Source organism: Mycotypha africana (assembly GCF_025528875.1).
Source record: "Mycotypha africana strain NRRL 2978 chromosome Unknown BDF20scaffold_1, whole genome shotgun sequence".
In the NCBI taxonomy this organism is placed as follows: Eukaryota; Fungi; Mucoromycota; class Mucoromycetes; order Mucorales; family Mycotyphaceae; genus Mycotypha; species Mycotypha africana.
In genome coordinates, this window is record NW_026515725.1 from 2,528,966 (window position 1) to 2,552,055 (window position 23,090).

The 23,090-nt window shown below is 38.0% G+C and overlaps 12 protein-coding genes across 12 annotated transcripts; 9 read left to right on the plus strand and 3 right to left on the minus strand.

Annotated features, from left to right (window-relative positions):
- Positions 1 to 1,467: 1,467 nt before the first annotated feature.
- Positions 1,468 to 5,711, minus strand: BDF20DRAFT_811581 (P-loop containing nucleoside triphosphate hydrolase protein; the record flags this gene model as incomplete). Its single annotated transcript, XM_053076705.1, has 5 exons — positions 1,468 to 2,385; positions 2,455 to 3,810; positions 3,900 to 4,540; positions 4,622 to 5,020; positions 5,084 to 5,711. The coding sequence occupies 5 exons, from the start codon at positions 5,709 to 5,711 to the stop codon at positions 1,468 to 1,470; spliced, it is 3,942 nt and encodes a 1,313-aa protein (XP_052940965.1).
- Positions 5,712 to 5,886: 175 nt separating this feature from the next.
- BDF20DRAFT_845927 (uncharacterized protein) lies at positions 5,887 to 6,695 on the plus strand. The gene is made up of 2 exons (XM_053079719.1): positions 5,887 to 5,945; positions 6,036 to 6,695. The coding sequence occupies exon 2, from the start codon at positions 6,148 to 6,150 to the stop codon at positions 6,304 to 6,306; it is 159 nt and encodes a 52-aa protein (XP_052940966.1). The 5' UTR covers positions 5,887 to 5,945; positions 6,036 to 6,147; the 3' UTR covers positions 6,307 to 6,695.
- Positions 6,696 to 6,813: 118 nt separating this feature from the next.
- BDF20DRAFT_845928 (uncharacterized protein) lies at positions 6,814 to 8,160 on the plus strand. Its single transcript, XM_053079720.1, has one exon. It carries the CDS (start codon positions 7,003 to 7,005, stop codon positions 7,873 to 7,875), a length of 873 nt encoding a protein of 290 aa, XP_052940967.1. The 5' UTR covers positions 6,814 to 7,002; the 3' UTR covers positions 7,876 to 8,160.
- Positions 8,161 to 8,206: 46 nt separating this feature from the next.
- Positions 8,207 to 9,106, plus strand: BDF20DRAFT_57125 (uncharacterized protein). Its single transcript, XM_053075772.1, has one exon. It carries the CDS (start codon positions 8,309 to 8,311, stop codon positions 8,957 to 8,959), a length of 651 nt encoding a protein of 216 aa, XP_052940968.1. The 5' UTR covers positions 8,207 to 8,308; the 3' UTR covers positions 8,960 to 9,106.
- Positions 9,107 to 10,042: 936 nt separating this feature from the next.
- BDF20DRAFT_811418 (coiled-coil domain-containing protein-domain-containing protein) lies at positions 10,043 to 11,135 on the minus strand (the record flags this gene model as incomplete). The annotated part of the gene is made up of 4 exons (XM_053076687.1): positions 10,043 to 10,108; positions 10,177 to 10,209; positions 10,275 to 10,835; positions 10,872 to 11,135. The coding sequence occupies 4 exons, from the start codon at positions 11,133 to 11,135 to the stop codon at positions 10,043 to 10,045; spliced, it is 924 nt and encodes a 307-aa protein (XP_052940969.1).
- Positions 11,136 to 11,370: 235 nt separating this feature from the next.
- On the plus strand, positions 11,371 to 12,350 carry BDF20DRAFT_909454 (uncharacterized protein; the record flags this gene model as incomplete). Its single annotated transcript, XM_053083586.1, has 6 exons — positions 11,371 to 11,406; positions 11,491 to 11,588; positions 11,678 to 11,793; positions 11,869 to 11,996; positions 12,065 to 12,209; positions 12,295 to 12,350. The coding sequence occupies 6 exons, from the start codon at positions 11,371 to 11,373 to the stop codon at positions 12,348 to 12,350; spliced, it is 579 nt and encodes a 192-aa protein (XP_052940970.1).
- A 2,169-nt stretch (positions 12,351 to 14,519) lies between these two features.
- On the plus strand, positions 14,520 to 15,895 carry BDF20DRAFT_57170 (uncharacterized protein). The gene is made up of 3 exons (XM_053075773.1): positions 14,520 to 15,139; positions 15,238 to 15,490; positions 15,581 to 15,895. The coding sequence occupies exons 1-3, from the start codon at positions 14,873 to 14,875 to the stop codon at positions 15,751 to 15,753; spliced, it is 693 nt and encodes a 230-aa protein (XP_052940971.1). The 5' UTR covers positions 14,520 to 14,872; the 3' UTR covers positions 15,754 to 15,895.
- Positions 15,896 to 15,945: 50 nt separating this feature from the next.
- BDF20DRAFT_845945 (uncharacterized protein) lies at positions 15,946 to 16,785 on the plus strand. Its single transcript, XM_053079721.1, has one exon. The coding sequence runs from the start codon at positions 16,037 to 16,039 to the stop codon at positions 16,550 to 16,552; it is 516 nt and encodes a 171-aa protein (XP_052940972.1). The 5' UTR covers positions 15,946 to 16,036; the 3' UTR covers positions 16,553 to 16,785.
- Positions 16,639 to 17,346, plus strand: BDF20DRAFT_57046 (uncharacterized protein). Its single transcript, XM_053075769.1, has 3 exons — positions 16,639 to 16,888; positions 16,952 to 17,197; positions 17,309 to 17,346. Exons 1-2 carry the CDS (start codon positions 16,725 to 16,727, stop codon positions 17,187 to 17,189), a joined length of 402 nt encoding a protein of 133 aa, XP_052940973.1. The 5' UTR covers positions 16,639 to 16,724; the 3' UTR covers positions 17,190 to 17,197; positions 17,309 to 17,346.
- Positions 17,347 to 18,250: 904 nt separating this feature from the next.
- BDF20DRAFT_57927 (HSF-type DNA-binding-domain-containing protein) lies at positions 18,251 to 19,331 on the plus strand. Its single transcript, XM_053075795.1, has 2 exons — positions 18,251 to 18,580; positions 18,699 to 19,331. Exons 1-2 carry the CDS (start codon positions 18,375 to 18,377, stop codon positions 19,240 to 19,242), a joined length of 750 nt encoding a protein of 249 aa, XP_052940974.1. The 5' UTR covers positions 18,251 to 18,374; the 3' UTR covers positions 19,243 to 19,331.
- A 1,401-nt stretch (positions 19,332 to 20,732) lies between these two features.
- BDF20DRAFT_831731 (uncharacterized protein) lies at positions 20,733 to 22,119 on the plus strand (the record flags this gene model as incomplete). Its single annotated transcript, XM_053078476.1, has 4 exons — positions 20,733 to 20,821; positions 20,912 to 21,165; positions 21,822 to 21,916; positions 22,009 to 22,119. 4 exons carry the CDS (start codon positions 20,733 to 20,735, stop codon positions 22,117 to 22,119), a joined length of 549 nt encoding a protein of 182 aa, XP_052940975.1.
- A 294-nt stretch (positions 22,120 to 22,413) lies between these two features.
- On the minus strand, positions 22,414 to 22,713 carry BDF20DRAFT_909457 (uncharacterized protein; the record flags this gene model as incomplete). Its single annotated transcript, XM_053083587.1, has 1 exon — positions 22,414 to 22,713. The coding sequence occupies one exon, from the start codon at positions 22,711 to 22,713 to the stop codon at positions 22,414 to 22,416; it is 300 nt and encodes a 99-aa protein (XP_052940976.1).
- Positions 22,714 to 23,090: the final 377 nt, after the last annotated feature.

Sequence of the window (23,090 nt, forward strand, 5' to 3'; positions counted from 1 at the left end):
GTTACAAGAGAAAAATATAAAAAATACAATTGTCGAGGAAAGATTTTCGCTTTGTCAGTGAATGGTGAAAAAATTGTTGTTCAAATACAAATGATTACAGAAAAGATAACACTAGGTTTAATCGATTGTCAATTGCTTTTTTTAGCCGCCTGTACCAGCCTGACTGTATCAGGCAATAGTTTACATGTGCGAGTGACTGATAGAGCACTAACTTAGCATAAGTGCCATTTGTGTACAATAGTTATTGATGTGCACCTTTCTCAATAATTTTACTAATATTGAAAGCGCAAATAACGTCCGCAAGCGTGTTGCAAACTAGAAAGTCGTTAAGCAATTGTAATTGTTGTCCTACCACCTGCTTGGACAGTATTGTCGAAATGTTTAATACCCGTCTTTCACATTATCGAGAGCCGAAATGGCCCATCTTAAAGTAAAATTTTCAATATACGAAAGAGTGCTCGAACAATAGCAATTCGTTGCTTCTGATCTTCTGAAAGTTAAAAATCTTTATCGTCTACACGTGCACATAGCCATCCGGAAGTGATATGATGAAGTCATGAACGTTGACCATTTTAAAGCTTCTTATTTGCTTTTGCGGAAGCCCGTTGTCCATTTAGAGTTTTCTGCCATCCTTCCTTATTAAAATCCAGAAGATTATAAACGAGGACTTATTCGACGGGTTAATTCCTACTGTCTTCAAATCATTCTGCTACCTTCCAGCAAACCAGTGGTTTTGGTATTTTGCTTTTCAAAGGTACACCCCCAGAATCTTTTGGTCCAAGTTCACATCCGCGCGCTTACAACCGTGGCTCTTGGAATATCCTTGCCATGCTTGTGCAAAAATTTGCTACATGGTGCCAAACAGCATTGCAGAAACCGCTTTGCAAGCAACATCGACGTTTTTTCTATTGCTGGCATTGTCACGTTTCCTAATTGAGTAACAAAGGTCTTTAGTTGCGCATAATCATGCAAGAGAACCAAACAATAAAGACTTATCCAGTTCGTTATAATGGAGCATCGTATTCTGTGCTAAAGTACTTATGAAAAAGATGGGAAAGCCCTGCTTCCAGACCTCCCTCTCAAATCATTGGAGCACTTGGTAAAATGTTTGACTAGTCAGTTGTTTTATGTAATCTAGTTTTTGCGAGTTCTTCTATGCATTGTTTAAGATTTAACATGAGTATTTAGAAAGCTTAACTTTGTCATAGAACCTAAACTTAGGAACCTGAGCAATTTTTTATACTGTCATTCCACTATTTTTACAGGAGTAATAAAATAAACGATACAGCGACCAAAATAAACTACGAGATACTCACTTACGTAGTTACTGGCCGTGCCATTATCTAATTTAATAGAAGGGTATAAAGTAATTTTGGGATACATTAAGCAAAATTAAATAAATAGTGTGTTCTAGCTATAAAGAAGAATACTATAGATGCAAATGTATAAAACAGTCTATTCATCTTATTACAACACCGATAATGATTGTTCATGGACCAATTCTGAGTAGACCCCATGGAGAGCGAGCAGTTCACTATGAGTTCCTTGTTCAATGACTTTCCCATCCTTTACAACGCAAATGAGATCCGCATTTTGAATGGTTGACAAACGATGAGCAATAGTGATAGTAGTTCTGCCTCCTTCTTCCAAAATATTATTTAAGGCTTCTTGAACAAGTCTTTCACTGTCACTATCTAAAGCTGAGGTAGCTTCATCCAAAAGTAACACCCTAGGTTTTCGTATCAGTGCACGAGCAATAGCAATACGCTGTTTTTGTCCTCCTGAGAGTTGTGAGCCTTTATTTCCAACACGAGTGTTGTAACCTTCAGGTAAACCTGAGATAAATGCATGGATATTTGCTGCACTGCATGCTGCTTCAATTTCTTTTTCAGTGACGGTCTTTGTATCATCAACGCCAAACTTGATGTTTTCACTGATGCTCATGTCGAACAGAACTGGTTCTTGACCGACAAGTGCCATATGACTTCGTAAATTATATAAAGAATAATGTTGTGTATTTATTTCATCTAGCGAGACATTGCCCTTCAACGGATCGTACCATCGTTCAAGCATTCCAATAGTTGTCGATTTACCGCAGCCTGAGGGGCCAACCAAAGCAATGGTCTTACCAGAAGGACCATGGAGATTGAATTCTCCGTCAAAGATATTGATATCGGGTCTAGCGGGATATGCAAATTTGATGTCCTTGAAGCTAATATCTCCTTTCAAAGATTCCGCGCTTGGTTCAAAACCTTCTAGATCTGGATCGATTTTCGATGCACGTTCGAGAACATTAAACGAGGCAATTGCAGCAATTTTAGCTTTTGAAAATGCAGAAGCGAATGTTGTACAACGACCAGCAGCCTCAGCAGCAGTCATTATCACCTACAATATAGTGAGTGAAAAAGAAGTCAGACTTATGAATAAACTTATTCATAGATAGAGGGTACATACCGTCATACTGGTAAACATTTGCTGAAAATCAATCATACCATTTTGGATAAACCTGGCGCCCGCATAAAAAGCCAATGCATTGGCATATATATTAATACCTTTCCCAAAACCGGCAGCAATAGAAGAAAGGTACGCTTTTTTCATAGCAAGGCTGTGTGAACGATCAGTACCATGGTAATAGCGATCTTCGAAATATGATTGCTTATTTAATGCGGCTACAGTTCTGACTTCTCTAATCGCTTCACCGGCAACCTGACCGCTGTCAGCATTCGCCTTCTTGGTTTCATCTTCGTATCCTCGCTGTATACGAAATTCATAAGCAGTAGCAATGGTAAGAAACGGCGCCATACAAAGGACAACCAAGGTTAATGCCCAGCTATGGCTAAAAGCTATAACTAACGCACAGATGCAGGTAGCGCAAAGCTGAGTTACATCACCCCAAGTTTTGGTTATCATTTCAGTAACGTTTCGAGCGTCCACCGCTAATCTTGTAGTAAGCGCACCACTGTTATTCTCTTCCATGTCAAAAAATCCAACCTCTTGCTTCAAGTAGGCAGAGAAAATTTTAGCACGAAATCTCTTTGTAAACCGTTCGCCGCAAACCTCGTACAGGGAAAGCTGAGAAGCGTTACCGATGAACGTGACAATCCCAAGCATAACGAATATGAATGCATATAAATTGGTACCTTCGAGTGGACCCGGCTGAATTTCCTGGCCTGGAATACTTAGGATTGTGATTACCCTTGAAAAACAAAAAGAATACAATGGGAAAATACAACCGGCAACTGCAGATCCGCAAAGGGCAACAGCCAACAGTTTCCATTCAGGACGCATGAACTTCAAAACTTTCCACACGGGAGCTCTTTGTTTTTTCATTATTTTTTTCAAGCGTTCCTTTTCTTCATGCTGAACGTCATAAGCATCAATATCTTTAGCATTACTTTCGCGCGGATATTTTTCAGCGGAGGCCCTCATGTTACTATGATATGAATGACCTGTACGAATTTTGCTAAGGTTCTGTTGCATCTCCACATCATCCATTTGTTGCTTTATTTGTAACTCTTCCTGGCGTAACAATTCATCAGCGTTGTATTCATTCTCATCAGAAGTGCGTTTCGCTTCTTCAACGTTTATAGCCTGTTTTCGTACCAAATCGGCATATACGCCGTTTAATTCAATTAACTGCTGGTGTGTGCCTTTTTCAACAATAATACCGTGGTCCAATACTATGATAAGATCAGCTTTCATGATTGTTGACAGACGGTGTGCCACTACAATTGTGGTACGTTTAGCAGATGCTTTATCCAATGCGTTTTGAACAAGGCGCTCAGACTGTGTGTCTAACGCAGATGTTGCCTACAAAACATAAATGAAGGAAAACAGAGAAAATAACATATGAATATACAACGAGCCGGATCACTAGTAAGATGACTTTGCTCATTTACCTCATCCAGCAGAAGGATAGTTGGGTTTTTCAAGATGGCTCGAGCAATAGCAATACGTTGTTTCTGTCCCCCAGATAGCATACTACCTTGATCACCGACTAAGGTATCATAGCCATTTGGCAGCCGAGTAATAAATGTATGGCAATTCGCTTCCTCACACGCAGCGATGATAGACTTCTCTGAGACTTCACCCTCTACACCCATCAGTAAATTTTGACGGATAGTCATATTAAATAGTACTGGCTCCTGAGACACGGCACCGATCTGTTGTCGTAGCCATCTTACACTCAAATCTTTGACGTCATGGCCATCTACAAGGACTTGACCGGAAAGGGTGTCGTAGAATCGCTGAACAAGCTGAACAGTAGTGGATTTGCCGGAACCTGAGGGCCCCACAAAAGCTACCGTCTGGCCAGGTTCAATTTTCAGGTTGAAATCATCCAGTATGACAAGGTCAGGGCGAGTAGGATATTTGAAATGAACATGGCGAAACTCTATCGAGCCATTTATATTTTTGGGAACTAGACCTGTAGTGGATTCCACATCTATTTTTGGAATACGATCTATGATTTCGTAAATTTTATAAGCGGCACCACAAGCAGTTGATACAGCAGATAGATTTGAAGGTAATTTGATTAAACCTAATAGATCAGGTGAAAGTGAAGATGCGGTCAGAAACATAATTCGAAATAATTAGAGCAACACTTGCTGATGATAGTTACTCATTGATCCCAACATCATTGCGAGAAAAGCCACAAATACTTGAGGACCTGTTAATTCTCCTTGAGCAACTTTCATCGAGCCATACCAAAGAGCGAGCCCATAGGTGAAGAATAGGAGAGCCATGAAAGTACCAAATCCAAGACCCATACTAATAGCGCGACGAACACCGTTTTTGTAGGCTTCTTCCAGTTTAATACTGTAATGCTTCGAGAACCTATCCTGAAGGGTGAAAGCGTATACAGTTCTGATTGCTTGAAAAGCTTGCTCTGCAACAGAGCCAGCCCCAGCATAGGCTGTTTGTGTCCTTATAGCATACTTTGTTATAAAATAGACCATCGTTCTACCGAGTCCAATTAGAAGCGGGACGACAGCCAGAATCATGACGGCTACTTGCCAACCTGTTCAGAATAAGACAAGTTAATGTTGCTCAGATGAAAGTACTTCTAGTCCTGTTGCTTTACCTTTGATGAATGCAACCACGAATCCTCCAACGAATTGTGCAATGAGGGTGACAAGTAGTCCAAATTTTTCAGAAATACCATCCTGCACCAATTGTGTGTCTGATGCCAGCCTGGTATTGAGCGATTCATTGGCGGCTTGATCAAACCAGCTCATATCTTGCTTCAAAACTGAGTGTAAGTATAGTGACCGAATGCGTCGGGTCTGATTTTCACCTGTCAGAACCCATAAACAATTGGATGCATAGGCAGCAATCAACGAGGCTGTGCCCATATAAGCCATAATACGGATTACCGGTAAAGTCAACTCGAGCAAGCTGCTTGGATCAGATAGATTCGATGTTAAATTATTGATAAATGTACCGTAGATCAAAATAGACACTGGTTGGAGTGCGCCGGCGCCGATTGAAAAGATTGTTGCGAAACATAATAGAATGCGTTCAGTAAATGTGGAGAATCGAAATAACCTCAGCATTGATACTTTTGGCGTTTTCGGACGTTTGCTTCTTTTCGACTTTGTGCTGTTGTCACGGCTGTCATTCTTTGCATTTTTCTGATTTTTATTATCAAAAAGGGACCAGGTGGCAGATCTTTCTATTTGGACTGTCGTTGTACCGTCCTTACTTTTCATGCAAAAATTAAATAGTTAAATAAAGTAGATATCTATGTAAGGGAATATACAAAGGGGTGCAGAAAATCGGTAGAAAAAGGAAACAATACACAGGGGAAAGATTGTTAAAGATCAAACAAGCTGCGCGCTTTTATACCAGTTTTCGAAGAAGAAAAACAAAAATTCTGAGTGGTCGTGCAGGCCCATTCCCCGCTGTATAAATATGGACTGCAAGTTACGTGAAAGCGGTTACAGGTATACAAGCAACTGACTCATAAAATATTTACATATTTGATAAGGCTAATTCACATCTATTTCATTTTCTAAACTCTTACACGTACATAGAAATTGCCTTGGAAGTACCTTTTACAATGCCGAGACCACAGAAAATGGTCTCGTTTAATACTTTGTATGATTTATTCATAGTATTTACTTATTGGTTGCCTGCCACTGAATCATGATTTCACGGGGAAGGAAAAATCTCAATCTTTCCATTTTCGAGCAATTAATCCAGTTTGAGCTTTTCTGTGCGTCATTGACACAAATCATAATTGTCTTTTTGTTCCTGTTTTGTTGGAAAGACTTCATTTTCCAATTGCTAAAAGTATTCCCATAAAATGTTGGGTAGTTTTGATTTTAGCACTTTTTACTGAGTCTTTATGGGCTTGATGACGACGTCTAATCTTGAGAAGTTGAAGAGGCCAAAAGTGCCGGTAAATGATCTTACAGCGTGGAAATTGATCCAGTCTCGGGAAAATGTTCACCAATTATTGTTGTTGTATAACTTTCGAAAGTAGCACCAGTTTCGTGCCTGTTTCTGAACAGCGATTAAGCTTGAAAGGACTGATGGTTATCTGTTGATATTCGATAACATTATTATAAACAAAGAAAAAGTGTTCTCAATGTCCCTTTGATACCACAATGAACGAGTATACTCCATTAGCCAGTTCATCTGAATTAGGGGCCTCTGCAAAACTTCGTCAGCTTTCTTTTTCTATAAAAAAAAAAAGGATCAGTGAAAGTTTTTACATGCATCTAATAGCAGTTCATAAAGGGTGTATAAATCCTTTCATTAAAGACGCTCAAGCACAGCAGAGATATTTTTTATTCGAAGCCAGGTGTATGTACAGTATTCGTATCTGTCACTGATTCCTTTTGATCGTGATTTTAAAAAACGCAGGATATTTCTTTCATGCAAATCTTCGCTGTGACTTTTTGTACGTAAGGGAAAGCAGAATTGAGGTTTTCGTATTACCGACTTCTGCTTCCTTTTCCTTCTTTTTTCCTGACCAAGGCTTAAAAAGGATCCTCGATGGATAACAACCCATTTCGCAAACAACAGCAAAATACTGCTGGTAGTAATGGCAACTACTTGCCATCAAATATGGGAAACAGCACCCCTCAACAACCATTCAGTTCTAATTACAACCCCACTGGATATGGTTCTCTAAACCCTTCACAGTCCAACTTCCCTAATCAACAGCAACAACCTTGGGAATATCAACAAAACTCTTCAAACTCTACACAGCCAACACCTGCACATAGTACAATTTCTTTATCACAGAATCAACCGTTCATATCAGATACGTATTCCCAAGCACAACAACCCTTCTCTCCTCCTTTACCCACTTCGGCTCAGTCTCCTCAGCAACCTACAAGTTCTTTTGGTATAACATCATCCATCTCTCAGCAGCCATACTCGCTCAACAGTTATGCCCCACAGACTAGTTTTGCAAACGGTTTTTCAACAGTTCCCTCTTCAAACGATTTCTTGTATAACAATAGTAACAAAACATCCATGATGTCACCCACCAGTAATACGCCTACAGTAATGAATTCTAATGCTTTTAGTGCATCAACTAGTCCTTTTAGTATGCCAACACCTCAATCTAATGTAAATTCAATGTATAACAGCAGTAACAATCAGTTTCAACAGCCATCTTCATCCTATCAACAGCCAAATCAGCCTTTTCATTTTATGCCTCACTTAGGTATGACAAACAATGCTCAAAATGGAATGCTTCAACCTCAGCAACAGCAGCAGCAGCCGAGACATGCGCCCGTGGATGCGAGTACTTTGTTGAAGGGAAACCAGATTCGTAAAGTAGAATGTCCTGTGTGCAATAAAATGCTTGAAGGCGACGACATAGCTATCAATTATCACGTGAATCAGCATTACAATTAGTTCTTAAAAAAACCCTTCTATTGGATAGACATTGCGAAATAAAGACCTAGGGATTCGCTCCCTTTCATAGAACAATGTTTCTAAAAATTAGGATGGATCAGTTGAGATAGTTAGAAAAGAGTCTACATAGAAGGCATCAAGAGCTAATCGATTGCTTTCCGTCTGAAATTCAATACATGTTCGCTTGCTTGAAACAGAGCCGATAAATGAGGATAGAAAAACAGACATAGGCCCTCATAAAATAAAGCGCCAATCAAAAAAGCAAATTTTAAATGCAACATGGAGTTCTCGACTTTTTTTTTTTTTTCTTGCAGTTTGTTCAAAATCCAACTTTTTTTTTTTTTTTTTCCTTTTTTTTTTTTCTCTTTTCAGTACATATGGAATTGATTTCATCTCTTTCCTTTTCCCAAACACAGTATTACTATATAGTGTCATGAGCTCCATAAGGATATTAGAGGATGGTCAATGGCCTAACCCTACTTTTCAAGAACTAAACAGTAGCACGGTTACTCATGAAACGGAAACATTCTTAAAGGCCCCTCCACCTTCGCCTAGAGACAGTAACCCCTTTATGTTAGAGACTGTTTTTTCAGACTGTTTAGCACAAAAGATGAATGCCAGAGTGAGTTCTAGTCATGGTTTTGATTTTTCGCAACATACTCGGCTTTTGGAGAAACTCTTTCCATCACCGTCGTTAATACCACGCTATCATAACCAACGTAATAATAGTTGTGGTAGAAATTTAAAAAGGACACCGTATGTTAGACGTAGCTGTCTCCGCCATTGTCATAACAGCCACCGTTTCTGCTATAGTAAACGAGCGTCCCGTATTCCGGTTTTGTCTGCTAGACTGTTGACGAGTAACATCAATAAGAAAAAAAGGATGACCGTACAACAACCACAAGATGCATTAATCCATGCGCTAGATCAAATTCATATTTCCGATGCTAAAAACTACAATGATAGCGACGACCACAATGATAGTCTAGAAGGACAGTGCATAGAGTTAAAGAGCTTGAACCACCATGAAAACTGCGAAAGTGAAGACTTACTCGCACAAAATTTAAACAGTATGATTCTCTAAAAAGGGCGAATTGCTTTTTTATTCAAACAATTTGAATGAATCGATTATATTCAAATAGTTTTTCTTGTAAATATCAATAAAAAGGGGCAGCGCTAATGGCATTTTTATATTCGTGAGTGAAGCGCTTGTTAGTGGAAATGAACGATGAATTTTTGATTAACTAGCATTTTTCTGATGTCTCTATTGCTTGCCGATCTTGTGACGTACTGATAGTTCTGGTAGGTGATTGGGATCCTTCTTCTCCTTTAACTGCAAGGCAAAGGCAGCAAAACAGTACGCTATATGTACAACAAAAATGAAGAAACAAACGGATCGTTTAAATGATGTTTTTGCACATCATATGATGTTATTGATGCGTATTTTTAGTTTACCATGCAAGACAGCAAGATTCCTTTTTAGGTACACTTGCTTTTTTGAATGTAACTGTCTCTGGAGGTGGAGTAGGTTCATATACTATTGTCACGTAGGATATTATACTTTTTTGTTAAGTTATTCCTGAGCATAGTCCCCATTTTGATCTTAGCTTCTAATTTTGTTACTCTTCTTTTAAATTAACTTTCATACGCGATGCATGAACAAATGTATTGTCTGGAATTTTGGCTGGTGGAGTATAATAACGATCCGGTCTCTTATTGTTTCGCGGTTGATCTGTTTCAAACTCCATGTTTGGGTTGTATAAAATAGGGTGTAGTAAGTAAAGTTAAGTAAGAAGGGAAGAGAAAAAGGAAAAAGAAACAAACAAAAGAAATTCCTCTGCCTATGTCTTAACGAAACAATGGGTAGGTGCTGAATACAGGATTTTTGTTACACGAGGATAACAATGGAAATCCGTCAGTGATTTACTTGATCCAAAGATGAATAGGAGGTAGCATTGCATACCCTGTCATCTTCGCAGGCAGGACGAGCCTGTGTTTGTATCGTTCATGTATAAACTCTAGAGCAGCAAGTTATTGCCATGGATATTTGCAATACCTCGCGAAAAAAGGTATTCGGGTGACCAAATAACAGATCACATGTACTGCTTCATCTTTATTTCACTGAGATCGTATGGATGTGGGTATATGAGATAGTTTGGATATTCGTTCAATCATCTTCCTCGAAATAGCGATCTTGCATATCTTCTTCTAATTGACGTAGATCGTCATAATCCTAATGTTGGAAAGATGACGCTGAGCAAAATAGTGCCTAATTCATAAACAGTTGTTTAACCATATTACCTCGTTATAATCCACTTGCTCATAACGAAAGTCCTGCAAAAAGATGATATGAGAATTCTTATGTACCAAAGATTAAATACGCAAGATTGTCAGCATACCTTATCTTTGCCTGCTAAAAATTTCTCTTCTAACAATCGTAATAGCTCATTTCTCTTTTCTTCTCTGAAAAGCATCAATTCTTCCATCTCTTTTTCGAGTCTTTCCCTTTCCTCTTCTTCATTCATTGGTTCCTCCTCCATATTGTCCGTTGCATTATACGTCATGGAGTCTTGTGGCTCAGCTTCGTTCAACCTTTCTGAAGATTGGGCTGATCGAAGTGACTCATCAGCCACGTTCTCTTTCTCTTTCTCGTCTTCGAATTCATCTTCTTCCTCTTCTTCAAATTGCTCGTCTAGTATAGCTTTTTGCATTTGTACGTGATCGTCAACATATTTTCGATCCATATTATTGTATATTCGACTGACCAGTGTCATTTCCTTGTCAAATGGTTTATACTTTTCTTTGTCCGGCACATACTGACCAATATATTCTTCGTATAACACCGGTTCTCTCAACTGTATAGATTCATCAGAAAAGTAATCTGAATGCCTTAAATGGCGTTGAAGGTATTCATAGCGTCTGTTATGTGCTAGAACTTGCATAGCAGATTTTCGGGGCAACTTCATTTGTGTCCGTGATACACCATCCCTCTCCACATCCTCCATAATATCCTTATTGTCATTGTGGTTATACAGCAGTAAATCCAAATAAAAATTTACTTCATAATCATTTTTCATAATTTCAAATAGTTTCAATGTATTCTGCGATAAGTGTTTTCCCCATTTGCTCAGGAAGAGTCCAGGATCGTTGCGCAGAGTCGATCGCATATTACTCAACTTTTCTTCTGTACTCAAATCAACTTCACCGTGGCGTAAAGTTTTATAAGGAATAATGTCCATATTTCTCTCAATATAGGCCATGATTCGTTCTTCTGCTGGTCCGTCCATTTTGATTTCGTATAATCGAGCCGTTCGAATTTAGGAAATGAAAAGGATATGTAATTTTGGCAGATAAAGCTGTCATCAACAACCATATTAAACTACGCGGAGTTTATCTACAACTGCCAACTCTCTTTTATTTAGAAAGCCTTTTTTTTTTTTTGCATAAAGTCTTGGGTCAACATAGATCATCCGTTAGCGAATCTCATCGATCATCATGAGTACCGTGGAAGAGTTGGACTTGGCCTTCAAAGTATGCTTTTTTGCTGTCTCCCCTTCTAATTCATCTTAAGCATAATATGTCATTCGTATATAGTAACAATTTGCTGCACGATAGGCTGATATCAACGGTTGGCTTGAAAGTGAGTGTGCGGATAAACTCATACATAATAAACTATTTCTCGGCAAAGAGAAGATTGCTCCTGAAGACGACATGTATTGTATCAATATAAATGTGTTGTTGTTTTTTTTCTTGGTTGAAAGAACAGTTTAATGAATTGATCCGTCTGTGTTATCTTGTATAGAGAGCCGACATCCTTGATAGAAAGTTTAGAATCAACTTTGGATTATTTCAATTCTACTGCTGAAGCTAAGGAATCATTGAATAGAGTATTGTTTCGCGCTGTTCTCAATTATGAAGGTAATATTGCTTATGACTCATTTTGAGCGTTTAGCATGAAGTAGAAAATCTGAATTAGTATTGCTCTTTGAATAGATTTTGAGGTTGATTTTGATGTTCCTCGTTTTGAAATTGGTGTGGATTTTCGTGTTTTTCATCACATCATCAAGCATTTTGACCTGTATCATTACTTATATCGCGAGTTATGGAAGCTGGACTACCAAGTAAGTTATTGCTCAGTATTGCTGTTCATTTCAGTATGCTTAATGTCTTTGCATTGCTACTCATTTAGACTGCTTTGGACTTCATCATCAAATCTTGCTTGAGGTTCTTGCGACCTGTTGACTATATGCACACGATATATATAAAAATATGGCACAAATCTACACAGAGTAATGAAACAGAAGATGCTGGCAGTTGGCTAATCACAGAGCTACGTAAAGATTTGTGTGAGTATAAGCTAATATCCACAATTATTCATCAATTATCAGTAAGCTCCTTCCACTAACAACTGATTCGTAGGTTTAAATCGAGGTATTAGCGAATATACAGCTTATGTTTTTAAAGATGAAGGATAATATTTATTCTAAAAAAAACAAACAAATCATAGAACATCTTTTTAAGATAATGTTTACATTTTATGAGTGTTTCAAGGAAAATGCACAGAGAGTCAAATATAAACCAGAACTGAAAGATATAATGAGATACAGTACATCAACGCTGTTCAAAGTAGCGGCACAGATCGCAGATGAGGTAGAGAGCAACAAAAGCTCAGAGTTCGACTCGCTTAACTTTGTATATTCCGCCATCTACAAGTTAATAATAGAGGAAGTACCCATCACTAGAGATAATGCAGAAAGCTTTATGCAATTGGAAGTCCAGCTGCAACAGCAGGAACAGATCGCAGTGCCCTATCTTTTATGTAATAATATCAGGTAAAAAAAAGAAAAAAGAACGAGAATCCGTCAATTGCTTTTCTACTGATTGTCAGCATAACCCAATATTTCGTTTGTGGCATAGAATGGAGAAACACGATTCTCTAAAATATGACTGGGAAAGATCTTTGGGAGACGAGCTGAGTAAAGTGCTTAGCTCGCATGAAAGGATGTTTATGATGATTTGCTCTCATCTCAAACGCAGATCATTGACAATGCTAGGCAAACAAGCTATAAAAGAGCCTTTCTTTTCGAATCTGGGCTGCTTAGAGAATCACATCCAAAATAGCCGTCTCCAGGGTCACCACGATGATAACCTGCTCAACTGTAAACTTTGGTGCTGCTACACCCTTAAATATTGCTCGAGTAATTGGATATCTGTTCTGAAAGTGATGATGCAATTCTTTGATCTATGGATCAGGTACCAACTGCAGAAAAAAAAACTTTATTTGACAGATTGTTTACGAAAAGTATGAAAATGGTCTGATTTCAACCTCTTAACTAATTTGTACTAGTGATATAGACGAAGCGAAATGCGTAGATATATTTGTCGTCTTGGCAGTTGAAGAAAATATGCTATCTGTTCTATTTGATCATATTCTGAAACATGTGCAACTATACGAATTGTCAAAGTACGAGAATCCATCGATGACACTTATGGTAAATCTAGCAAATGTCTAATAATTAAACATAAATACAAACAGTAGCACATGCTAACAAAGATCTGGACTCTCCATTTCTGCGAACTTTTTTTTTTTTTGGTTTGAAAAGAACCTTTGCAAATTATTTTTAAAGTGTTTAGAGAATAGCAAATCAGACATACAATTAGTTCAGCTTAGAGATTATATGTTCTCTAAAAGGTAAACTATTCTCGCTGTATAGCAGTTATAATTGAAATAGCCACATCTAATCCTTTTACTCTTCTTGTGTTTTAAAAATAGCCCTTTTTATGATTCAGTGTCGCCGACTTTTGGAACAATTGCTGTTTGGAATATTCCTTTCGAAGCTAAACTAACCAAAGTATGCAATAAAATCACATCTGTTGAAGATGATGAGAATATGACTGAGATATTATCAGATAAGGTGTTTAAAGAACTGTTAGTGGTAAGTATATTATACGCTGTTCGTGCTGAATACACAAAGCACCTGATATTTGTATTCATCTTATCTAAATCCTTCCATCAATAGCTGTCTTTGATTTGGCCTTACGAGGTTATTCGTCAATTGGTATTGAATAGCTTTGAAAATAAGAATCAATATAAAGCCATAGTTCCAATTTTGAATAAGCTTGGACATTTGAGGACGTTTGGTAAAGGTGTGGATTTCCATGAAACATTGCTATTACGAGTTATCAGAGACGTATTATTCTCGACAAAAAACAATTTGATAGACCTTGACATTCACAGAGAGAATATCATTCGATTCATTAAAAGTTGCTGTTCGATGGTACGTTATTGATCTTTTACATTTTCGTCATTGTCGCAAAACTTTTTTTTTGACACTAATTTTTTTTTTTTTTTCTTATTCTTTCAGGAATTTTCCAAGGGTGTTCCGTTTATTTCCCTACCCAATTCTCTAGTCGATCAGTCTATGTCCATATTGAATCCCAAAGATATTTTGGAACACTTGATTTTACAGAGTTTAGCACACCCGCTAGTTGTTGAGTCTGAAATCTCCCAGGAAACACATCGATTTCGTTCAGTTAGTGGAATTAGGATTGGCCTACATCTCTTGAACGCGTTTTCTGAGCCAATAAAGCAATTGCAGTCAGCGTGCAATAAAGGCGATCATAACTGGATGTGGGCGAATGATAGTGATCCAAACGAACGCGATCTCCCTGTTGTTCTTTATTGTTCGCCTGAATTATTCATAGAAAGGCTGACCAAATTCATGGACCTCAGGTACAAAACGTTACTTGATCCTTCTTATGCAAATTACGACATACGTGGTCAAGATTGGGAATTAGCGCTCGCATATATCCAACGGTTCACGCATATAGTACAACATGCTTTACAACAACTGACAATATCATCCACTATCTACTCGAAGCTGCGCAATGTGTTTGAAAATTTACGCAAACAACATGGTAAAATGACAGAGAAATTCTTTACAAATTGACAAGCTTAAGCCGAGAGAGAGAGAGAGAGATAGAGCTCGTAAAACTGATGTCATTTATTCGAATAGACTGGCGATTACAAGCTCTATGGTATCCTTTAATGCGCAGTCTGATTGATAAGCCGCTTCCTGTAACGCGTGAATTTATTGATATCACAGGAGGGTTGAATGGGTTATTTACGCTTGCAAACGAAGAAGATGGCGAAAACTCATCAGTATCGAATAAAGGAAGCTACGATAACGCGCTTTTGGCAGGTTGGTGCGATGTTTTTCATACTTGCGGATTATCCACTGGTTTAACGGACGATCTTTTCAAGGTAAAGGGAAACCAAATGTATTTTATGGATTTGTTATTCTTTGTCGCATAGGGATAGGCATAACTTTTTTTTTTTTTCTCTTTCTTTCTCACCCAAAGAACACTCAATATTCAACGCAATGGTCGTATAATCTCGTATCCTTATGGACTCATCCGTCTGAATGTCAAATTATTTCAGAATGCTTTAGAAGAGTCCTATATCCAGCTCATTCTTTGGCCGTACCCGCAGAGTACAAGAACTTGTTACAGTATTTTCTTGGAAGACTTTACGATTCTTGCGAATTTTCTACCATCATGAACAATCACGATGACCACACAATTATACCTTTTGTTCAAAAACTCAGAAATGAAGGTACCATTATTTTGATGATAACAGAAGATCCGAGCTTATGTATTAACAAACAAACCTAATATCTCACAAATGTTTATCCGTATAAATTAGATACCAAAGCCTATTTTATTGTATTGCATGTTATCCAGTTATTATCAGTACAATTGAAGTCTTCTACTAATGATGCGGCTGACAAGCATGGCAAGTATTATGTGGCCAACTTGGTCAAGATGTTACAGGTAATATGTTCAATATGTTCGAACAAGCTCTTTCTTTTAGCGTAGACTAACAAAAAAAAATGCGCTTATGATTATGCGCGTCTTTTTCCATTAGGATCTCACTCACTGGGGCGAAATAAGTAAGAGAGAAAATCAGCCACGCTCGTACTCCGCATTAAAGGATCTTATTGTAAAAGGAAGGTTTAAAAAAGAAAGACTAAGGAAGAAGATCAGTAAGGCGGAGTCAAATCCTGAGGAGAAAGAGCCCCAAATCGCTTTGTCGCCGAGTTCCCCACCAAAAATTACAGAAGTAGGAACAGCAGCAGCAGCGACAGCAGCAGCAGTAGCAATGGAGCCTGAAACAGTGTATTATCCACTTTTAAATACAGAAGATTCGATTTCAAGAAGAAGTCTGTCCGTCTTAACTTTATTCCACATGTGTTCATTGCCAACCAACGATGATGCGCAGGTGCGCCGTAGAAATGATGCTTTTGAAGTAATACCATCATCAACAGCAGCAACAACAGCAGAAAGTGAAGGCGAGACTCAGCAGGCTACTATTTTTAGATTTATTATGTTGATTTTAGATGGATTAGTTGATATGCAAAGTCGCCAGCAATTTCAGTCACTGCTGCAAACTCAACCAAAAGAAAGGTATAACACGTTCAAGAAAAGCCTAAAGAAGACAGGATTTGGTGTAGTCATGCGTATGAGACCTGTATTTACAGAGGAGGAAGAAACGTTGCTTATGCCAGCCATCAAGCAAAGTTACCATAGCCAGCACATTCTACAGATACTCCAATCTGTATCGCTTGGAAATCCGCGCATTCGTCATCAGAAAAAAGAAGAACTTTACTTTTATTAAAACCATTCAATTGCTTGTGTTGCTATTTTTGTATCGAAACATGATAGTGGCTTGATTTCCGCACAACGTAAGCCAAGAATCCAATTTTCAAAATGCAAAAGACCTAGGCATTTAATATTAGGGAAAGCGAGGTTCAGCAAGCGTAATAAGTTATTAAAAAATAAACCCCATCATGAACGAGGGCTATTTTCTTTTCTTTTTTTTTTTGTTGGTTACAATATTGAATGCACGAACAATACGGGTTTTTGAAACATTCCTATATAATTCATTTCCAGGCAAGCTTACATGGATTAAACAATTACTGTTTACTTTGATGAAGAACATTCCTTCAATAATGTAACAATGAAGCTTTCCTGCTACATGTATGCATTTTCAATGTTCATTCATGCCATTTATAAGGCTTGTCTTGTCTTTAACCAGTTTTTCTCAACGAGATCAGCTCTGCCTCAACAAGACGCAAGTAGCATGGTTGGTGAGCCGCGTCATAGATGTCTCTGTTGAAATGGTTCTTTTTTTGTTTTTGCGTCTCAGAATCCCATCTAACGGAGGATCTCTCAAAAAAAGGCAATTTGGTAGAGATTACTTGATGCTTACCGCATGTATCAGTCTTTTGATCCCAAATTTCGGGATTTTATGAACGTAAGGGTAGGTTGCCCCCTCTTTTTTTTTTTTTTTTTTTTTTGTTGACAAAAACAGTGCCGAGATTTAATTTTATCAGTGTCAGAAGATCCTTTGATAATAACCTTTGTCGCATAGCTTTCTGGTAATTCAACCTTTCTCTTCTTGGTAAAGAAGCTTTGTTTTTTTTTTTTTTTTTGTTCACTAGCGATTAGGGTTAGGATTATCTCTCCTCTTTGTCGCTAAACTGTTACTGAACACAAACTGTGATTGCGAAACGTTACACAAAAAGGTTTTTATTGAATTGACAGCTATCATAATGATCAGGGCTGATTCCTTAAGGGTCGCATGCGTCACTGGTTTCTGAATTCGGAACAGAACATACCAGTGACAGAAAAAAGAAACTATTCGTTAATTGTAAATTTTTGATAGGCAAAAACTTTGATTGTTTGAACTTCCATATCCGTTTTCCGGAACGTCAACTGAACTTTTTTTTTTTTTTTTTTTTTATTAAGATTTGCATTAAAATAAGCGAAAGAAGGGAACAGTATTCTGAAGGGATTTCATCATAGTAGAAAAAAATGAAAGACAACTGTAAAATTTTCCATTTTGTTTTCTTTTTTGGTACCTTATTTTCAGAGTCGAAATCAAGCCCCAAATTTTATGCAAAAAAAAAAAAGAAATGAAAGCATTCCCTATTGCATTCGTTTTGTTACTCGAAAAACGTCTCTCTTTTTTCAGTTACTTCATGGTCATTTTTTATTTGATATTTCAAGACAAAAACTGAAACCGTGCATTCGAGTACCATTGTTACACACAAAACTTCATAGCCTCAGCGCGCGCTGTGCATCAGGCCACTAAACAGAATTTTTGTTTACAGTTAATGTGCGCACAGGGGAAAGAGCAGGCTAATGTATAGCAGAGACAGAGAAAATACGTAAGAAATTAAAAGTACGCAGAACGGGAAGATTCAAACGAAATTTAACCAATATAATCCATTTCAATTGCAAACCCTGCGAAATATGAAACAAGCCTGCTTTTTTATCTTTCTTGCTTAAGGTTTACCTTGGCCCAAAAAATCAAATAAAAAGAGCAAGGATTTCTGATAAACCTGGTTTCTTCTATTCATTATATTCTATCAATAAAATCAAATCCGATAAAATAGCTTAAACTTATTACTTAAAAATCCTAATCATTGTTTACAATGTCCGGACCCGAACAATTACATATATCTGTACCTCATTCAGAGCATTATAATCCATACGCTCACCGTAACAGCCGCTGTAGCATATCTTCTGCTGGCTCCTCAAATTCCCCGCTATCACCCAGAGATGGTAGTTGGTCTACTGAAGAAAACCATCGACGATCTGCAAAGCGTGGCGTTAGTACTTTTATTAGCAAACTCTTTAGGTAAACGAAATGACTACTGCTCTTCTCCCCCTCCCCCACCTTTTTTTTTTTTTTCTTTTCTTTTACAAACTCAGGAACAAGTAGGTACTAACACATTCTCTCCCCTTCCTGTCTACAGCATGGTTGGTGACGGTCGTAACCAGCATCTGATCTCTTGGAATCCGAGTGGTTCGTCGTTTTTGGTCTGCAATGCCACACGTTTTGCTCAAGAAGTGTTGCCTGAGCACTTCAAGCACTCTAACTTCTCCAGCTTTGTTCGACAATTAAATATGTACGGCTTCCACAAGATAAACAAATCTCCTCGTGGTCAAAGAGGCAATAACGAAAATGAAATATGGGAATTCTCGCATCCCAAGTTTCAAAGAGGACGTCTCGACTTATTAGAAGACATTAAACGCAAAGCTATGGATTCTGAGCTTCTTCGACGTGAAACGGGCGATATCCATGCTTCTTTTGCTATGGTACAATTATCGCAAGCTGATCTGCTCCAACAATTTCGTGTCTTGCAAGAAAATTTTACAAACTTAATACAAGGCTTTGAAGAAATGAAGAGAGTACAATTACAACAACAGATCATGATCCGAAGACTAGCAAAGGGTCAAGGCATCACCATCGCATCGCCTTGTAAGTTGCTGGCTTGTGCTTTATTTTATCCACAGTAATGAATATGTGTAGACTAACGTCTGTGTCTATTTTCCTCTTTCCCATCATTATTCAGTGCTCAATGATTACGAAATCAGTAACTCACAACCCAGTGTTTTTATTACATCGCCGTCCACAAACGTTAGTGAACCGCTGCAGCACTGGACCACTTTACAACAACCCATTCACTCGCAGCAAATGATGATGTCTTCCTATCAAAACCGCAATCCTTCCACATCGACCGATCAACCGTCTCAGAATTTTTCCCTTCCTTTTGCTCAACCACAAAACACATTTCCACCAAGCCCTGTGTCTAGCGTCCTTTTATCTTCACCATCTTCATCCTGTGACGAACCACAAAATCCATACCATACCAACCATCGTACATCTGTTCCTGGAGGCTTATCCTTAGCCTATGTTGATCATTAATTTCATACTTTTAAAATTTTGTTTCTTTCTGTTCTCTTTCTTTTCATGTTATTTAACTTATACAGCTTACATATACATATCTCTTTAGTCAACTCTTACTAGATATTTTTTGGTTTTTACTTTATCTGCCTTTAATCTATTCTTATTCTATTGTTACATCTGTTTGATTCAACTCTATACTTTCATTCTCTTGTGCTAATTTCTTTTCATAGAGTACTCTTGTAATGTCGTACTATTCTTTATCATTAATGAACTTGTATAAACACTATTCTCAAGCTTACACTTTAGAAATGATGAAACTTCGCGTTTTTCTAGCGTGTTTTTTTTTGGTATTTTTGCTGAGCAAACGAGCAGACCTCTTGTGCCTGCTTGCTCTTCCTCTTGCTAAAGATTTTCTTATGCCATTGTAAAAGCTGCTGCTGGTCCGAGCGTTTCTTTTTTTGGAGCTATGCAAAAAATACGTCATATTCTGATCTCCGCTCAGAAGCGTTTTTTCTATAGAAACATATGCTTTTCGATTACGAAAAAAGCTTAAAAAAGATGAGTTGCCCTGCAACAAACAAATCCTTGAGATGAACATATGACAGCAATAATACAAATACAAAAAATTGTAGACATCATTTCGCAACGTTAGAAATTGGGGATGGGGAGAGTGAGAAGAAGGAGACCCTCTCTTTGAATCATCTCTACTAACGAACCATTCGTTGCACGTGTATTTAGAACGCGCAAGTTCACAACCCAGTTATCATTTCATTTATAGTGTGAATGTGGTTATTGAAATAAGGTCTGATAGTGAATACACCAGATCATTCTGTATGGCAAAGACAGAAAAACAAAAAACAAAAAAATTAAAACCAAAACAAAGCAAACTCTGTTTATTCAAGGTCTGGAACAAAAAAATAACAGAGTTAATGTCTCTTCATCACCGTACCACTTTTGCATCCTTCCGTCGGTAAGGATCTATAGAATGCGTCTGTGCATGTATCATTGGTAACTTGTTTTGCACATCAGTGTAACCGCACTCCATATAACGATAAACCCATCTATAATGTGCATCGCCTGTTGTTCAAGGATAAGCATAATGGATCAGATCACTGTTGCTGATTATAGTCCCGGTTTTCTTACAAAAAAATTTCTTGTTCTTTTGCAGAAAATGAAGAAAATCTGCAGGTGGGGTAAAGTGTTATCTTTCACTTTATGTTTCATGAGAAACAGCGTTCAAACGAGCCTTACACATTGGCTTGTTAATATTTAGTATAGTCTGTATAATCATGTATCCGCATCAGAAGGATCTTTTCGTAAGGGATTATGCTCAGCTCGGGAATTCATACTATATACATCACTCCCTTATAAACCCGTCCTCACTCTACTCCGCACTTTCTATTTCGTGATACCTGAGTTGATAAAGACCGCTGGTGCCCAAACGAACGAGAGTTATGTATACCCATACGTACATCAAATCGGTCTCTCAACAATAGCTCACATTCAATTTATATGGTCTGACTCGCAGAAGAGTGAGTGAATCGGAAGACTGGGCTGAAACTGTTTGCAATTTTGTAAGCGATGCCAAGAATTGACTTTACTTAACTGCTACATGCCAGAGGTGACAATCAGTTATTTTCAGGCCTATTATCATACCGAATGAAAACCACCAAATCCAATGAAGTGTGAAAAGGCACAACGCTAGAATAGACGATCGTTATCGAAATCTGATTCAAAAACTTATTGCTCAACTACTTTTTTTCGTATAAAGAGCATCAGAGAATGTTTTAGCAGGGACCGGTACCTATAGAACTTGCGCACCCATCCTCCCACCACCCACTGATTGTTGTTAAGACCTAACCGACTGCCCTATTGTCTTATCGAAGAAAGATAGACCGCTTTTCTGCCTCGCAATGATCTCTATTTGTGGACTGCAAGTCTTGCTCGTGCAGTAACAGCGAACAAGATGCTGACCAAAGTGGGATCCAATCTATAGGAATTTGTGTCGAAGCACCCTACATTGGACATGGCTAATATCTATATGCGTAGTAACTAATGCAGACATTTCGGATAACATACATGCTTTCATGTTGTAAACAGGCCTTCATTTTGAAAATAGAATGTGGTAAATGGTGAGTGATTGGACGTATATTATATGAATTATGTGATATGTTTTATGTTCCTGTAGTGTTTGTGATCTATATGCAAGAGCGAAATGTTAACAGCGAAATAAACACAGGATATAAAAGAGCTTGCTTAGTCCTTATTGGTATAAGTATCTCAGTACGAAATAACAAAGCTGCTACAAGTGCCATTAGGATCCTTTGCGCATAACGGCAAGTTTAATATGGAAAGCATATTTGTATATACAACAGTTTGTTTCGGAATACCACAAGCCAGGTTCTCTGACACCGATACCTCTTATACCCTACGGCTGGAAGGTGAGTATGAGCATTGCCAAAACGATGACCATTCTCGAAACTTAGATACCTTACCCACCCAAAAACGAATCACATAGGATAAACAACCATCATGGTCCGTTTTTCTGAACGGAACAATATCCTTTATACCATCTGTCATACGAAGAAATAATTCATTTCAGGGCTAGATTCAGATTTATTTTACAAAATCAAGGCTGTCTAATTAGTCAAATTGGAGTATCTGGCATTATAATATACAAAAGAAAGCTGCTGTTGTTTTGGTTGTTGTTTGTTATATATATAGTTCGGGCTGTAGGTTGATTAAATAGAGGGTATGGCGAACGTTTTCCATGCGACTTTTTACCACGATGCCTTTTTGACGCCCGGAAGTTCACCGTTCAGAGCCTTCAGACGAAATTGAATTCGACAAAGTCTGAAATCACGAATGATACCACTTCCATGACCGGTGGCCACACAACGGTTATGAACATGTACAGGGGAAGTGTTTTTGGGCATAGCGTTCAATTGAAGTTGAGCTTGATGACGGACACGAGCCGGTAAAGTTTCATTGCGAGTAATATATTTAAAAGCTTGCCGAGTGATCTCACTGTTGGCAACTGCTTGACGATTCCTTAAATCTCGAAGTAAACGGCACCTCATCGTATTTAGTAGATTGTTAAATGTGGAGTAAGTGGAAAACCGTAGGGGGGTCGCATTTAAAAAACATGACTCGTTGCTTGCTTGACACTTTCGACCAATCAGATCAGCGCAATGACCGTTCAAGTCAAAGCACGCTTGTGAAAGGTCTACATAAGTATCCATAGCCGTTATCTTTATGAAAACTTCAACGACAAAGCACCCTATCATTGTCTGATATCAAAGTATCTGTTCATTTGACGTAGCGATTTAGCTAAGACAGCCTCTTTTAGCAGTGCATTCCATATAAATAGCAATTCATGGTAAAAGGACTGCTATCTTTATTACTCCTCCGAAAAAGCAGCAGCACGAAATTTTGAAAATTGAATTCTTTGAACAGT